The sequence below is a fragment of the Bubalus bubalis genome, chromosome 13, assembly GCF_019923935.1.
Source record: "Bubalus bubalis isolate 160015118507 breed Murrah chromosome 13, NDDB_SH_1, whole genome shotgun sequence".
Classification (NCBI taxonomy): Eukaryota; Metazoa; Chordata; class Mammalia; order Artiodactyla; family Bovidae; genus Bubalus; species Bubalus bubalis.
In genome coordinates, this window is record NC_059169.1 from 16628750 (window position 1) to 16646693 (window position 17944).

Consider the following 17944-nt stretch of genomic DNA (forward strand, 5'->3'; position numbering starts at 1 on the left):
CTATCCCAGGAAGGCCCCACTGGGCTCTGCTTCATTACAGTTGGAGAACTTCCCACAGTGCCCTTATTTGGTCTTGATGAGGGCAGAGGGCCCAGAGAGGAGGCTGCTATCTGCTTCTGCTAGCTTTCTCCAGGTTTCCTCTGCAGCCCATGGGGAGCCTCTGAGCAGCAGAGATGGGCGGGGCCCGAGCCTCCCGTCTCCACCTTCTGGGTGAGTGCCTGGGCTCAAAGCAGGAACTTCCGCAGAGTTTGTGTCCAGGTGCGCTCCTGGGAGCTGGGCTGGTTGTGCCCCACAGTCAGCCTGCTGCCTTTATCAAAGAGCTGATAACTTTGCCTCCCACCTGCGTGAGGCTTCTGGTCCTGCAGCCCCACACGTGGCACGCTGCATCCATCCTATGCCTGTGGCAGCACCTGCACAGAGCGGGTGCCTCAGAGGTGGACCCTGGAGGCCACTCAGTCTTGGGAGGCAGACCTGGTGCACAAAGGGCGCTCCACTCTCAGAAGCAGGTGTTCTCAGGCTCCGGCCCAGTGGACCTGTGTGAGGCGGCCAGTCTCCAGCATCCCCACCAGCGCCTCCAGGAGCAGCAGGAGCCCCACTGCCGCCTGAGCAGGGAAACCCTGGTCTGTGTCCGCCTTGGCCAACAAGATGCTGCCCGTGTCTGCAGAGGTGAAGACCAGCCCGCTGCAGAAGGCGAACTTCTGCTCGCGCCTGTTTGTCTGGTGAGCGCCCTGAGCTTTGACATTCCACCGCGGGTGCAACACTGTCGGCTTCTGTTGGGGACAAAGGGACAAAGCGAGGGAGCGTGCCTGGGAGCCTGGGGCTGGTGGGGTTGCGAGGTTGGGAGGGGTGGGGTTGGGAGGGGTACCAAGGGACCTGGTGTCAGGGGAACTGAGTCTCCCTGCCTTGCTGCTCTCTGCCCAGCCAGCCCTGGAGCCTGAGAGCTGATGCAGCAGGAGCAGAATGCAAGGAGGTTGCTCAGGGAGAGTCACTGCCCAGCAGGAGAAGGGACTAGGCTCCCCACTCTCCACCTTATCCAGTGGCCTCAGAACCACTCAGGAATTCGCTGTCAGTTCTGAAATAAGCTGCAACTCCCTCCCCTCCCCCGCCCCACCCCAGCCCCTGACCAAGCAAGCAGCTTGTGAACAATTTTCTTTATCTATTTAGTGCCCTGCATCTTTGCCATCTTCCAATAATGTGCCCACCTCTTCCCATGTTCCTTAGGTGAACATCTGAGTTCCAACTGCCCTGGGCTCCCTCTTTCCCCCTGTCTATGACCATGTCTTTCTTTCTGTCCCTCCTTCACTCCCTGTGTGGTCCTGTATGTCCTGGTACCTAGTTTTGGCCAATTTCATGTGTGTACAAAACACTATTTTTTTTTTATGAAATGAATGGGGACGTTATTCTGGAACATGTGTTGCTTTTGCCTGGGACACATGGCCAGGAGTAAAGTGTGTATTTGACCACAGCCCTGGCCCTATTGTGAATATCTCCACTTCTATCTTTGAGAATCAAACCCTGGGGATGGGGTCCCTGAAACCTGTGGGGTCTTATCCAGATCTCTGTTCTTCAGAGAAGCAGTGCATGGTCTTGATGCGGGTGGTTCTGCCCAGGAGTCCTTTGGTTCTGAAACTACTGACAGGTCCATGAGCTGGGAGGAAACACAGAGATGAAAAGTACTGCAAAGAGCTGAAGCTCTTAATTGAAGTCTTCATCTAATAGCTGGGACTACAGATATGCAGGCCTGAACCTTTGGACTTTAATCACACTTGGGTGGTTATTAGGTCTTTTGTTTCTGGACCCTAACCCATTTATCTTTTCCACAAATTCTGATACTTCTTTTATTGGACAGCCTAGGGGATCCCCAGGGGGATGGCAGCTCCTATGCTTGTTTTCATGGTGATGTATTTAGTGCATGTAGCTACATCCCTTGGCTATTTGGTTGCCCTTTAGGAAAGAGGGGCCTAGAAGAAGGAATATGTGTGTGGTTACCATAAATAATAGCAAAGTAGACAAATGTCTCCTTAACGTCAAGTAGGGCAAGAAACTCTCAAAGCACATTTTATTTATTGACTTTGAAAATGTATGTGTATAGAAATGGAAGGTGAAGACTTCCATTTTCATTGGCACCCATTTCCAGTTTTCCTGCTGGGGAGGAAGGAGCTATTACCTCTTATTTCATGCTTGAAAACTCTGAAGCATAGAGGTTGAGTAGTTGCCTACCATCAAACAGCTAGTAAGTGGTGGAGTGGGCTCTCAAACCAGGAAGTCTGGTTCTGGGATCTGTGTTTCTTGTGTATGTAACTGCTGTGCTTGCCATGGAATTGGCTGCCTGGACTTGTTCCAGGGTCCTGGCCCAGACTGAGACCCCTTATGATGATGGGGAGGTTCTTTTTCCACTCAGATTCTCCCAACCAATTAGTAAACTGATGGTGAGACTGGTAGAGCACAAGCTTTGCTCAGTGACCAAAGAATGGAAAAGTGCAGACTTAGTTTGCAAGTCAACCTCTCAGCCCAACTGGGTATAGAGGAGGGTTGAAGTAAAAGGAAGGGAATCAGGTTAAGAGAGGGAGGAATATTCATGGCTTACCCAATAATGCGGTATGATTTGGACCTGAAATTAAGGCAACACTCCTTTCAGTCCTTGTATGAGCTCTTTGCTTTGTTGTCATAGCCATTGTCAACTGTAGTGGTCCTGGTGGGTGTGTAATTTATCATGCTTATATATTACAGTGGGTGCATAATGAGGCTCTGTGTCTACTAGATGTTAAGTCTTCTGCCATTTGGGTCCTACCTAGTTCTAATCAGTTCTCATTTTTTTCTTTCCTTTTATGATTGAGCCTAAAACTCAGATAAGAGCAGTTGGTTTCTATTCGAGGGAGGGGCAGGAATATATTTCTGGGGCATCAGCCTTTCCTTTTTACTGTTCCTTATTACTGAAGGACTCTGAAGGGGCAAAGGTTCATCTTCTGATCCTGCTACCTGCTAAGCATAGGCATTGTTACATGTTGGGTTCACTTCAGTTCAGTCACTCAAATTGTCTGACTCTTTGTGATCCCATGGACTGCAGCACGCCAGGTTTCCTAGTCCATCGTGAACTCCTGGGAGCTTGCTCAAACTCATGTCCATCGAGTTGGTGATGTCGTCTAACCATCTCATCCTCTGTTGTCTCCTTCTCCCCCTGCCTTCAATCTTCCCCAGGGTCTTATCCAATGAGTCAGTTCTTCGCATCAGGTGGCCAAAGAATTGGAGTTTCAATCTCAGCATCAGTCCTTCCAATGAATATTCAGGAAAGATTTTCTTTAGGATTGACTGGTAGGATCTCCTTGCAGTCCAAGGGACTCTCAAGAGTCTTCTTCAAAGCACAGTTCAAAAGCATCAATTCTTCGGTGCTCAGTTTTCTTTATAGTCCAAACCTCACATCCATTCATGACTACTGGAAAAGCCATAGCTTTGACTAGACAGACCTTTGTCAGCAGAGTAATGTCTCTGATTTTTAATATGCTGTCTAGGATGGCCATAACTTTTCTTCCAAGGAGCAAGCGTCTTTTAATTCATGACTGCAGTCACCATCTGCAGTCATTTTAGAGCCTCCAAAATAAAGTCTGTCACTGTTTCCATGTTTCCGCATTTATTTGCCATGAAGTGATGGGACCAGATGCATGATCTTCATCTTTTGAATATTAAGTTTTATGCCAGCTTTTTTCACTCTCCTCTTTCACCTTCATTGAGAGGCTCTTTAGCTCTTCTTTGCTTTCTACCATTAGTTCAGTCAGTCAGTTCCGTTGCTCAGTCGTGTCCAACTCTTTGCGACCCCATGAACTGCAGCACACCAGGCCTCCCTGTCCATCACCAACTCCCGGAGTTTACCCAAACTCATGCCCATTGAGTTGGTGATGCCATCTAACCATCTCATCCTCTGTCATCCCCTTCTCCTCCTGCCTTCAATCTTTCCCAACATCAGGATCTTTTCAGATGAGTCAGCTCTTTATATCAGGTGACCAAAATATTGGAGTTTCAGCTTTAACACATCAGTCCTTCCAATGAACACCCAGGACTGATTTCCTTTAGGATGGACCTGTTGGATCTTCTTACAGTCCAAGGGACTCTCAAGAGTCTTCTCCAACACCAGAGTTCAAAATCATCAATTCTTCTGCACTCAGCTTTCTTTATAATCCAACTCTCACATCCATACATAACTATTGGAAAAAATCATAGCCTTGACTAGATGGTCCTTTGTTGACAAAGTAATGTCTCTGCTTTTTTAATATGCTGTCTAGATGGGTCATAACTTCATGGCAGCAATTACCATCTGAAGTGATTTTGGAGCCAAAAATATATATATATATATATAGTCAGCCACTGTTTCCACTGTTTCCCCATCTATTTGTCATGAAATGTTGGGACTGGATGCCATGATATTAGTTTTCTGAATGTTGAACTTTAAGCCAACTTTTTCACTCTCCTCCTTCACTTTAATCAAGAGGCTCTTTAGTTCTTCTTCACTTTCTGCCACAAGGGTGATGTCATCTGCATATCTCAGGTTATTGAAATTTCTTCCGGCAAACTTGATTCCCGCTTGTGCTTCATCCAGCCCAGCCTTTCTCATGATGCAGTCTGCATATAAGTTAAATAAGCAGGATGACAACATACAGCCTTGATGTACTCCTTTTCCTATTTGGGAACAGTCTGTTGTTCCATGTCCAGTTCTAACTGTTGGTTCCTGAACTGCATACAGGTTTCTCAAGAGGCAGGTCAGGTAGTCTGGTATTCCCATCTCTTGAAGAATTTTCCACAATTTATTGTGATCCACACAGTCAAAGTCTTTGGTATAGTCAATAAAGCAGAAATAGATGTTTTTCTGGAACTCTACAACCTTGCTGTATTCTCCCAATTTGGAACCAGTCTCTTTTTCCATGTCCAGTTTTAACTGTTGCTTCTTGACCTGCATACAGATTTCTCAGGAGGCAGGTCAATTTGTTTAGTATTCCTGTCTCTTGAGGAATTTTCCACAGTTTGTTGTGATCCACACAGTCAAAGGCTTAGCAATAGTCAATAAATCAGAAGTAGATGCTTTTCTGTAATTCTCTGGCTTTATCTGTGATCCAGCAGATGTCGGCAATTTGATTCTGGTTCCTCTGCCTTTTCTAAATCCAGCTTTAACATCTGGAAGTTTATGGTTCACGTACTATTGGATAATTTTGAGCATTACTTTGCTAGCGTGTGACATGAATGCAGTACTTTGAAGATTCTTTGGCATTGCCTTTCTTTGGGATTGATGAAAACTGAACTTTTCCAGTCCTGTGGCCACTGCTGAGTTTTCCAAAGTTGCTTGCATATTGAATGTAGCAAAATAAAAGCATCATCTTTTAGGATTTGAAATACCTCAGCTAGAATTCCATCAACTCCACTACCTTTGTTCATAGTGATGCTTCCCAAGGGCTTACTTGCCTTTGCATTCCAGGATGTCTGGCTATTGTCCAGTGATCACACCACCATTGTTATCTGGGTCATGAAGATCTTTTTTTGTATGGTTCTTCTGTGTATTCTTGCCACCTCTTCTTAATATCTTCTGCTTCTGTTATGTTCATGCCATTTCTGTCATTTATTGTGTCCATCTTAGCATGAAATTTTCCCTTAGTTTCACTAATTTTATCAAAGATATCTCTAGTATTTCCCATTCTAATATTCTCCTATTTCTTTGCCTTGATCACTAGGAAGGCTTTTGTATCTCTCCTTGCTATTCTTTGGAAATCTGCATTCAGATGGGTATATCTTTGCTTTTCTCCTTTGCCTTTCTCTTGTCTTCTTTTCTCAGCTATTTGCAAGGCCTCCTCAGACGACCATTTTGCCTTTCTGCATTTCTTTTTCTTGGGGATGGTCTTGATCACTGCCTCCTGTACAATGTCACTAATCTCTGTCCATAGTCCTTTAGGCACTCTGTCTATCAGATATAATCCCTTGAATCTGTTGTCACTTCCACTCTATAATCATAAGGGATTTGATTTAGGTCATATCTGAATGGTCTAGTGGCTTTCCCTACTTTCTGCAATTTAAGACAATTTTTCACTAAGGAGTTCGTGATCTGAACCACAGTCAGCTCCCAGTCTTGTTTTTGCTGACTGTATAGACTGTCTCTATCTTCAGCTACAAAGACTATAATCAATCTGATTTTAGTATTGACCATCTGATGATGTTCATGTGTAGTCTTTTCTTGTTTTGTTGGAAAAGGGTGTTTGCTATGACCAGTACGTTCTCTTGGCAAAGCTCTATTAGTCTTTGCCCTGTTTCATTTTGTACACCAAGGTCAAATTTACCTGTTATTCCATGTATCTCTTGACTTCCTGGTTTTGCATGTCAGTCCCCATGATGAAAAGGATCTCTTTTTGGGGGTGATATCCTATCTAGAACTAAGGTTCTAGAAGGTCTTTTAGGTCTTCATAGAACCATTCAACTTGAGCTTCTTTGGCATTACAGGTTGGGACATAGACTTGGATTACCATGATATCGAATAGTTTGCCTTGGAAATGAACAGAGAGCATTTTGTCGTTTTTGAGATTGCACCCAAGTACTGCATTTTGGACTCTTTTGTTGACTATGATGGCTATTCCATTTCTTCTAAGGGACTCTTGTCCACAGTGGTAGATATAATGGTCATCTGAGTTAAATTCGCCCACTTCACCCCATTTTAGTTCATTGATTCCTAAAATATCGATGTTTACTCTTGGCATTGCCTGTTTGACCACTTCCAATTTACCTTGATTCATAGACCTAACATTCCATGTTCCTATGCAATATTGTTTTTACAGCATTGAACTTTATTTCCAACACCAGTCACATCCACAACTGGGTGTTGTTTTCGCTTTGGGTTAGAGGAGCAGATTTCTCCTGATTACACCAAAATGAATCTGATTGTTATCAGGCTAGAGTCCCAATTGCTCATAGCCTTAGGTAAAGACCATCTGCCACTTGATTGTCTCAGTTCTCTAAGAGATAAAACTAATGATACAATTGAGGAATCATGGACCAAAGGGCAAGAGAAGGAAAGTAACTGTAAGGGGTTCTAAGAATGACCTTAGAAGCCCAAGGAAGCTGGGGAACCTTCTTTTGTTCCTGTCACAAATTTGTCCAGCCAGGCCCTTCTTGTTTTGAGTATTTGGCCAAGTGACCTTCTCTCTATTAAAGAAAAAAATTTATTGGAGTATAGTTGATTTACAATGTTGTGTTAGTTTCAGGAGTACAGCAAAGTAAATCAATAGACATATATCCACTGTTTTTAAAAGGTTCTTTTCTTTAAAAAAGATAAAGGATATTACATAGTATTGAGTAGAGTTCCCTCTGCTATACAGTAGGTTCTTATTAGTTATCTATTTTATATATACTTCCCTGGTGGCTCAGACCGTAAAGAATCCACCTGCAGTGCAGGAGACCTGGGTTAGATCCCTGGGTTGGGAAGATCCACTGGAGGAGGGCATGGCAACCCACTCAGGTATTCTTTTTTTTTTTTAATTGTGTTGTCTTCTTTTTACAATATTGTATTGGTTTGCCTGGAGAATCCCCATAGGCAGAGGAGCCTGGCGGGCTGCAGTTCATGGGGTTGCAAAGAGGTTGGATACGTATATAGTAGTTTATGTATGTCAATCCCAGTCTCCCAATTTGTCCCTTCCTACCTACCCCCCTGGTAACCATAAGTTCATTTTCTACATCTGTAACTCTATTTCTCTTTGGTAGATAAGTTCATTTGTACTGCTTTTTAAGATTCCATGTATAAGTGATATCATATGATATTTGTCTTTGTCTGCAAGTGGTTTTCTCTGGCAATTGGGATGTGCTCTCTTTTATCTGACCACTAGTGTTAACATAAAAACAATAGGAAATGGTTGCTGGGGCACAAATTCCCCCTTGATCAGCCAGCAGGTAATCAAGAGCTTTGCAGTGGTCAAGTGTCATGTGGGCCAGAGGGTCTAGTGAAGATTTTGTCATTCTAAGGTTAGAACTGGGTTCTCTACTTACCTAGGCCAGTCTCTGACTTTTTTAAACTTCTTTTTTTTTATACTTAGGTTATTATAAATTCTTTCTCATGCTAGGCTCACCAGGGAGCCTAACAAGAGTGACACGTGCTATTACCAGTCCAGCTCCCCTCCTGACTAGATGAGTGGCCCCCTTTGATTCACAGGTTGTGCGAGTGTAATTAAAATCTGAATGTAACCTTGATCTGGGTGTGAACCACATATAGCCCACTGTCCCCTGGTAGTTTTCTTGGAGACAGTTGATGGCCCAAACATGGGTGGCCCTTGCTACAGGGTCCTCAAGGAACAAATATATCTCAGGGGCACACACACGGTCTTTGTATTTTATTGAGTCTTGTTTAGGCTCATGGTGGCGCCCTTCCATCCAGGGTACTTGCACATGGCCAGGCCCCTCCATGTTTGTTATGATCCTGTCCCCAGAGCCCTTAAGCATGGTAACTATCTAGAGTCAGCCATGCCTGTTGGTGGAGGACTCATAGTGAACGGTTGGTTGGACCCCCAGAAAACAGGGATTTGACTAACACATAGGCCTTTGCAGGGGTGTGGTGGCAATGGGGCAACCCTGATTGCAGGGGTGTGGTGGCAATGGGGCAACCCTGATGTCCCTGGGCAGAAGCCTGGGCATGGTGGAATTAAACTGTAGTTTGGTGATATTGTCAGCTGAAGTTCCCTGAAAGTCTGGTGGGCTATATTTGTTCCCTGACTGAGGCTGATGGTGACAGATCCAACAATCAGTAAAATTCCAGCCCTTTTAGATGTTTGAAAGTTACTTTTAAAAATAAATGAATTTTCCAGAGAGTGATACCGAGGAGGACCATAAGAAGAATCAACTGCATTTTAGTTGGGAAGCTATTATTTATCTTGAGGTTGTCTTCAGAAGGTTGGGTTCAGAAAGAGGCTCACATGAGTGTTCTGGCTGAGGGGAGTCTGACAGGACTGTAAGTAGTTCACGGTCCAGAGCCTGTTAGACTCAGAGTGTTGTGTCCATAAGATAACTCCCTGTAAAAACTTCTCTGTGTTGACAACTGATCTGAGGAGATCTTGAGACCTCAAGTTTGCAACTGCTTTGAATATGACTGGTGCTAAGACACTTCAGTCATGTCCGACTGCAACCCCATGGACTGTAGCCCACCAGGCTCCCCTGTACTTGGGATTTTCCAGGTTTGAACACTGAAGTGGGTTGCCATTTCCTTCTCCAGGGAATCTTCCCAACCTGGGGATCGAATCAGCATCTCTTACATCTCCTGCTTTGGCAGACGGATTCTTTACCACTAGTGCATGTAGGTATCCTTCAATCTGATACATTTCAGAAGACTTAAGTCCTCAGTTATACAGGAAGATATCTGCAGCCTTACCCACAATGGCCATTCAGCTCTATTCTGCATGCCTTAGCCACTGTTACTTTATTTTGATTTCTAAACATATTTTTTTCTTAATACTTAAAGCAGATGTACAATGTATGTTCAGTAGGCCACAAAGAGGCTGCTTTAATTACGTAATATATAAGCCAGCATGACTTTCCTATACCTAGAATGTATGTGTGTTTTTAAGCATATATCTAGTTTTCCCCATATCTTTATATAATTAAAATGTAGACTTTTTTTTTTAGCAATATCTATGAATGTAGGTTTCTAACTAGAGATGTATAATTTGGATATATGTCACTCTCCTTTTAATGTTTAACAGGTGGCTAAACCCCTTGTTTAAAATTGGTCACAAACGGAAGTTAAAACAAGATGACATGTACCCGGTGCTTCCAGAAGATCGCTCCCAGCACCTTGGAGAAGAGCTGCAAGGGTGAGCACAGACATCAGGGAGAAGGGGAGAAAGAGTGAGAATTTCCACGTGGGGCTAAAGGTACATGTGGGGGAGGCTTTGCCTTCCTCTGGGTTCTTCTGAGCCTCCTCTCCTGACACTACACACTCACCCCCTCAGGCTGACCCCGGGCTTAGCCCACTTTGGAGGCCTGTGTTCCCTGTGCATCTGTGGGTGTGGAGGGAGCCCACAGCCACGGCCCTGGAGGCTGAACTCTGTCCCCGGAGGTGGGGTCCCTGGAGGAGGGAGTCTGCCCTCCTGAGCTGCTCGTGACCTGTGAGTCCAGCAAAGCTTGGCAGGAAGTTGTTTCCAGAATCTGGGATTTTTCCCCTCAAGGCCTGATTCTCTGGTGCTTCAGAGTCTGCACCGCTCATCTTTCAGGAGCCCTGTGAGCAGGTAGCCAGCATCTATTGCGCAGCCACAGAGTGCCCTGTAGTGAAGGCTTATCTTCTACTCTGTCCCTCTCCCATTTTCCCTATGGTGGACGTGCTGTTCTTTACTGTGCTTTGTTTTGTATCACAGGTACTGGGATCAAGAAGTTAAGAGAGCCCAGAAGGATGCACAGGAACCCTCTTTAGTGAAAGCAATCATAAAGTGTTACTGGAAATCCTATTTAATTTGGGGAATGTTTACATTTCTGGAGGTAAAAGATTTTCATACTGTGTGCTGCTTTTTGGTGTATGTGTTTCTGTACTGAGGTGGACGGGGCCGGTGGGGAGAGAGGCCAGTGGTCTAAGGTCCGAGGATAAACCCTCATGGAAACATGATAGAGTTCAGAGGTTGTATTTATCTTTAGAATGGCGAGAACTGGACTCCAGGGGTTACTATTCTTCTTTTAACTGGTTAAAGAGTGTTGTGGAAGGATGGCCTTGAAATAAAAGACATTTTATAGTATGGTAGAAAGTTCCTGGTGTTCATTATAAACACTGAATGATCTTTGACCAAAAGAAGATTCCAACAGCCTCAGGCAATATATGCCCTGTGATTTAAAGGAAAGTAATTTTATGGCACTCATTTATAGTTTAACAAGGTAAAAACTGTTACATTGATCAGGTCACATCTGATAAATGCTTTTCTAAGAAGATACCATTGCCTCTCCTCTTCCAGGGGAACAGAACCCAGGGCCCTGCATCTGGCCTGTAGCCACCCAAAACTCCTAAGAGCACACTTTGCCCCAGGCTGCCCCTTCCCTGTGGGCTGGCACTGTGAGGAAAGTCCCCGTGGGGAGGAGCTCCAGCTTCACTGTGAATTCTGTGTACCCTCCACGCTGCTTTCTTTCCCTGATTGTGGGAGTAGATTCCTGGTTGAAGGGGGAGTCCTGATAGCCTGGCATTGGCAGAGGGTGTAGGAGGGAATGTTTGGGGCAAACCAGAGGCAGAAAGCTGTGAGGTCAGTGACCCCTGTGACCCTGAAGATCCTGGGTCAAGATCCCCCAGAGGACAGTCCACCTGGGGACACAGTGCTGGCAGCCCCCTGTTCTGGCTGAGCCTGCTGGGGGTCTGCCTCAGACCCCGCTGGGTGGCTCGTGCTCTCCGTGGTCACTTAGCACTGCCTTAGGGACATGGGCGACCTGTGAGTGTGTAAGGGCAGGTGGGATGGAAGATGCAGTTGCTGTGAAAGGGGTGTTTTATGTGGAGAAGGTGCGAGCTGTCCATTGTGTTGGGGGTGAGGTAATGGGTCAGGTGGTTTACAGGTGGGTGGCGTGGCTCTTGTTTAAAGGCTGTGCTGAACTGAAGGGCACTGCGGGCAGTGGGCAGCTGTGCAGGTGAAGTCCACCCTACACAACTGGAGAGACAGAGAATCTGTCAGCTCCCAGGTGACTGGATAGTCCTGGGGGATGGAGTTGTCACTGATGTCAGAAGAGGATTGGCCATTGTGCCAGAGGGTGGGACAGGTATGTGGGGCAGGGTGCCGCCTTTGAGAGGACACTGACCACCTAGATACTGCAGTGCCTTGTGAAGGACGCGGGGTGGGAGAGGAAGAAGGAGCCCATCAGGTTGTCCCAGCCCTTCTTTGTCCCGTGTGCAGCTGTCCCAGTGATGGTATTTACACATAGTTACAATAAGTCTTTGTTTGAAATACACAGGTGGCAAGCTGGTGTGGCCTATTTGTGCAGGATTTCCTGACCTCAGACAGCTCTCATGAATTCTGTTTACCAGGAAACCCTGGGGCCTCGGTGTCTGTCTCTGGCTCATGCCAGGTGCCTGGTTGGATGAGTGGCCTCAGGGTTCAGTGTTGGATCATATCAGGAGCAGGTCTTTCTCTCCTGTCCCTGGTTCTCTAGTTTCTCTTTGGTACCAAATGCTAAAGAGTCTTAGAGACAAGTGAGTCTCAAAGGATAGCCCATGTGGCTGGGTTTGAACTGAGCTGCTGGTTTTTCTTGCTGTCCTGGGCTGTTAGCCCCTTGAGTGGGGTTGCTAAGCCTTGGATGGATCCCATTCTAATATGAGTCCTGGGTCTTGGCTGTGGCAGCTCATGGGAGAATCAGGCATAGAGGGAGAGGCCGCAGGATCTGGGGTTCTTCCTGAGATGGAATCCTCCCCACTGTGGTGCTGGGAGTGTTGATTTCAAAGTTGTCCAGCCCCAGTAATACTTCCTGCTGGGAATCCAGGAAGGCCAGGCCTGGGGCTGCATAAGGTGCAACTGATAGAGCCCTGGGCCCTTTCAGGAGGTTGGTCTCTGGGTGGTCATGGCAGAGAAGTGGGGAGTAGAGGACGTAAATGTAGGGGCTCATCTGTGTGGCAGTACTACTAGTACTAGTAGCAGTGCTAGTTAGTTAATAATTGATTTTATGAAGCAACTTCCCGTGTTGTGATCAATCTATACTGCTTGTTGTTCTTTATATTTTAGATGGTGGAAGATCTAAACTCAGCCCAGGATTTTCTAAAACACAAACATGTTTCCTTTTTGATCTCCAGCCCTCTTTTAATCCCTCGGGTGCACAGAATGCCCTGTGGATCATCCATGATCCCAAGCAGTGTGGTCTTTCCACCCACAGCATGAGTAGGGCCTCCCAGGCACTCCCGGCAACACCAGTGGGATAAAGCACGGTGATGCCAGTCCAGGGTGAGGCTTTTAGGGTTTTAGGATTTTGAGATATGAAAACCTCTGTCCTATGAGAAGGGCTTCCCTGATAGCTCAGCTGATAAGGAATCTGCCTGCAATGAGGGAGACCTGGGTTTGATCCTGGGGTTGGGAAGATCCCCTGGACAAGGGAAAGGCTACCCACTTCAGTATTCTGGCCTGGAGAATTCCATGGACTGTCCTGTGAGAACTGAGGAGTATCTCTTCCTCTCAGAGAAACAAGTACCAGGCTGTGGAGCCCTTGGAGGTCACCCCTAATTAGAACAGAACAGCCGGAGAGCTCCCAGCACCCCTGGCCCCTGTGTGCACCTCCACGGGTACTGTGGGTGGGGAGGACAGGTCCCCACCTACCCAGGGTGCTCAGGGTGGACAGGAGGAGCCTGAAGCCTCTGCCTGGGCCTGAGACACAGAGACCACCTCCCCAGGTCATCAGCACTTGTCTCTGAGAGGTGAGGTCTCCACTGCTGGTGTGTAAGTGGGGTGACCTCAGAGAGACAGAGTGGGTTCACCCAGTCCTTTCCCCTGAGAGGGGAGGTGTGGCCAGGATTTATGTCCTCTTCCCAGGACCCTTAGAAGTGGCCCAGCCTTGTCCGATCACTTGGCCTTTATCTGAAGCCACTTTTGCTGATGGTCTCTGGTCCAGGTGGAGGCTGTGGGAAGCCCATGTATGTGTAAATCCTCACTTTGGAGCTCAGCTGATGGACAGGAAGTAAACAGAATCCTCTGCATCCCACAGTGCGCTTTGTGCTTCAACTCATGGCTGGTTCCCCAAGAGCTGAGTGGTCTTTGCATTTATTTCCCCAACCTTTTCTTCCATGTGTCCCTCACTTTGCTCAACCCAGGAGGCTGAGGAGTGGCTTCTGTTGGCAAAGATACTGTGGGCTGAGAGCAACCACTGAGTACCACACGTCAAGGGAGAGGAGGAGGGGGCCTTGAACCAAGCAGAAGGGGACCTGCCAAGCAGACCTGCTGTGTGCACCCTGCTGGTTCTTGAGAGAATAGTATTAGCTATTAGGTGTTTGTAATGGCCACAGGGATGACCTTGAGTTATAAATTAGGGTTTTATATCCAATCTTATATTCTTTTTCTAAGCATATGTACATTTTTAATGTAAAATTAAAAGAATTTTTAAAATTGAAGTATGATCAGCTTACAATGTTATATTAGTTTCTGATATACATCATTAGTGATGTAATATTTTATACAGTACATGATAAGTTTAGTTACCAACTGTCACCACGCATAGTTATTCCAGTATTATTGAATATATTTCCTATGTTGAATATTATAATCCTGTGATTTTTTTATTTTTAAAAATTTTATATATTTATTTTTTGTCCCCGATTCCCTTTTACTTATTTTATAATTTGGAGTTGTACCTCTTAAGTTTCCTCACCTATTTTACTTGTTTCCTCCACCCCCCTCAATTCATTTTATTTATGTAATCAGGTAAATAGAAGACTCCTTTTAAAAGATTGCATTCATAATGGTTAAAAATTTTAGCAATCTGCTTAGAAGTAAAAGTTTAATTACAGTCTAGAAAATTCGGCTTTACACATGACTTTTCTCAAGAGCTCTTGTTCCATTGTGATTGCCTGTGAGCAATAATGAGTTTTCCAAGCCCTTTGTAAAACCAGCCTCTGCCTTTAAGAATAGAGTAATTCTCTTACCAGGACTTCTAATAATAAAAGTGATGAAAAATCCTTGTTTTTATAGTGGTTTCAGAGCACTCTGAGCTGTTGTAGCTCATTTAGGTGTCCCAGGATTCCTCTGAGGGAGCCAAGGTAGGTATTTTCACAGATAAAGACCCCGAGGCCCAGGAGACCACACAATGGGCTTGGGGTCATGTGACTCGTGGGTGGCCAACCTGGTCTCTGAGGCGTAGTGTTCTGACTGCTAGACCGGTGTTCTCTGTGTTCTGTCCTCTCCTCCCACAGCCTCTACTGAGGCTCAGAGCCAAGAGGAGCTGCTTTTCTAACGACCACTCTGTGCCCCTCTGTCAACTGCTTTCTAAAGTGTTTCCCACCCCCACCCCCCATAGTTTTTTAAGAAATTTTCAAAAATAGAATAGAATGAAAGGGTAACACAATGTGTCACTCCAGAATAGGGCTCTCTGGCAGGAAGATTGTTGTGAGTTGATTCAATTTTTGAGAAATAGACACAGGAGAAACCCTGAAGACAGAGTAGAAGTTACTCTTTTGTGAGGGACATTTACACTGATAAAGGAAACCTCCCTTTGTAAAGGTGTCTGCCTCTCTGTACCAGAAAAAGAAGGATGGCTCTAAATCACAGCCGGATCCTGTTGAAGGACCGTCTTCAAGAAGCATGAAATCTGCATAACACACCCAACCCTAATGTAGTTTAAGCTGCTTTTCCTGTTAATCTCTCATCTTTTCCTTTGTCTTTAGCTGAAGATGGCATTTAAGGTGGTGGCTTGGGCCATCTCAGGGAGTCACTCAGCTCTTCTTGATATTTCGCATGCGTGTCAGAAATATACATGTTAATAAACTTCTGTTTGATTTTCTCTTGTTATTCTATCATTTATTACAGGGATCCTCAGCTAGGAATTCAGAAGGGTAAAGGGAAATAGGCCTCTATGTCACCATAGTGAATGTCGCTCAGTCGTGTCTGACTCTTTGCAATCACATTGACTGTACAGTCCGTGGAATTCTCCAGGCCAGAATATTGGAGTGGGTAGCCTTTCTCTTCTCCAGGGGATCTTTCCAATCCAGGGATCGAACCCAGGTCTTCCACACTGCAGGCAGATTCTTTACCTGCTGAGCCGCCAGGGAACCCCATGTCACTTTAAGCCAGCTTCAGTAATTGCCATAATGAGCAGTCTTGATTCATCTGAAACACACTCTCACTTCCCAAGATTATTTTAAATCAGTTCCAAGACATCATATCATTTTTATCCATCAATATTTTAGTATATATCTTTGAAAGATGTGGAATCTTCCCCCCACTAAACATTTTTAGCATAAACATTATTGTTCTTATGCATAAATATTAACTTTAATGTCATCAATATCTAGCCAGTGCTCACAGTTGTCTTTTTCTCCTCTTGCTGTTGGAAGCAGTATTAAATAGGGTACACTTGGCTGAAACAAGTTATACAATTGCTTTTCCGTTACTCCCCCACCCCACACCTCTAGGTTGTTTCTCCTGTAGAGATTCCCACAGCCTGGATTTGGCTGATCACTTCTCCCTCTGTGTCAGTTGAAATGTTCCTCTGGCACCTTAGTTGGTGTTTAGATCTAGAGTTTTGATGTAACTCATTTGGATTTTCTTCACCCTTTTCATCTATGTAGGGTGTAGGGTTGTATACCTCCTTTATGAGGTACATAACATCTTGTGTGTGTGTGTGTGTGTGTGTGTGTGTGTGTGATGTTAGGAGCTATTCGTGATCCTTGCTCAAGGTCCATTAATTCATTAAGGGTTACAAAATGGATATGCTCTAAGCTCTTTGGTTAACCCTGAACTATAATATTCATAGAAAAAGTAGGGGAAAATAATGTTTTTCACTTTTTAAAACCCATTTTCAAAACGATGAGTTGGTTCTCTTCTGGGGCTAGTGGGTTTTTATTGTTGTTTGTTTGGTTTTGTGGATGTCAGTTTGAGCTCATGGATCTAAGCATTTCTGATCTGCTTCAGCCCATTTCATTCATTATGCTTGTGCCAACATTTGGCCATCTTTGGGCAGTGGGAGTCTATTCAGCTTGGGTCCTAAGTCTTTTGCACATACTCTAGAAGTCTGTGCTAGATTTTTTGTTTTGTATTTTGATTCCTGATGTGAGAGGATGTTTCTGGCTCATTTTGTACAACATTTGCTCCAGCCCTGGAATCATCCATTTCTCTAAGCAGTCTTGGCTTATTTTAGTGTGAAATGATATTTAAAGACTAAAGTCTGAATGCTAGAACTGCTTATTGCTCTTGGTTTTTGTTTCTTGACTTTTTCATTAAACAAAGTTAGAATACATTTTTTAAGGTAAAGAAATAAGTTTATATGGGTGTTTCCAGTCCAAGTCAGATGTAAGAAATTTTTACTTCATCTTATTGGTCTTACATCTGTATTTCTTTCCTCCCACCATCTATTCTTAGTCCCATGTCTAAGCCCAGCTCTCAATGATATCAGCATAATTATTCATTTGTTTTACCTTATAATGTGAAGCAATCTGAAAGCAATTTAAGATTTTTATTTTATTTTTTTGCAGTTCATACTGTCTTCAGGTGGGTGTATCACACAGAGAATGTGTTTTCAAATTATTTTCTTTGAAATTACTTATTTAAAAAATATTTATTTTTTAACTGAAGAATAATTGCTTTACAGAATTTTGCTGTTTTATGTCAAACCTCAACATGAATCAGCCATAGGTATACATACATGCCCTCCCTTTTGAATCTCCCTCCCATCTGCCTCCCCATCCCACCCCTCTAGGTTGATACAGAGCCCCTGCTTGAGTTTCCTGAGACAGACAGCAAATTCCCCATTGGCTATCTATTTTACATATGGTAATGTAAGTTTCCATGTTACTCTTTCCATACAGCTCACCCTCTCCACAAAAGTGCCGAAATACATACCCATCCTGTTGGTTGGCAGAGCCATATAAAAAAGAACTATTGGGTATATATTTAGGTACTTTTGTTTAATTTTACTCTGAAGTTTTAGGAATTGCTTTTTAAAAAATTAGCTGCTTTATAATTATAATTCTATATAATGTTTTCATGATTCCAAAATCAAGAAAAGGCTATTTTTAAAGAAGGCTGATATCCTTGTTAGATCTATTCCAATTCTCCTTCTCCTTTTAGAGATAACTTTTCAGGCTAATTTTAATTCATGTTTTATTCATATTTTAAAACTGTCTTTTCTGAACATTTTGTTTTTCCTACTGTACAAAATGAAAAATTTTAATTTCATCACTATAATCTCTGGACTTGAATTTAGAAGGATTTTTCTAGAAGCATGAAATGTGCCATGGGACTCTGGTTAAAACTCTTTGTGACGCTCGTAACTCCTT

The 17944-nt window shown here is 44.3% G+C and overlaps 1 protein-coding gene across 1 annotated transcript in view; it reads left to right on the forward strand.

Annotated features, from left to right (window-relative positions):
• The first annotated feature begins 236 nt into the window (after positions 1-236).
• Positions 237-17944, forward strand: part of LOC102392111 (ATP-binding cassette sub-family C member 4) — a 161578-nt gene continuing 143870 nt past the window's right edge. Inside the window, exons 1-3 of the mRNA XM_044926896.2 lie at positions 237-719; positions 9714-9824; positions 10365-10485. Of these exons, the coding sequence (XP_044782831.2) occupies positions 646-719; positions 9714-9824; positions 10365-10485 (306 nt within the window). The 5' untranslated portion in view covers positions 237-645. The remainder of the gene's footprint in view (positions 720-9713; positions 9825-10364; positions 10486-17944) is intronic.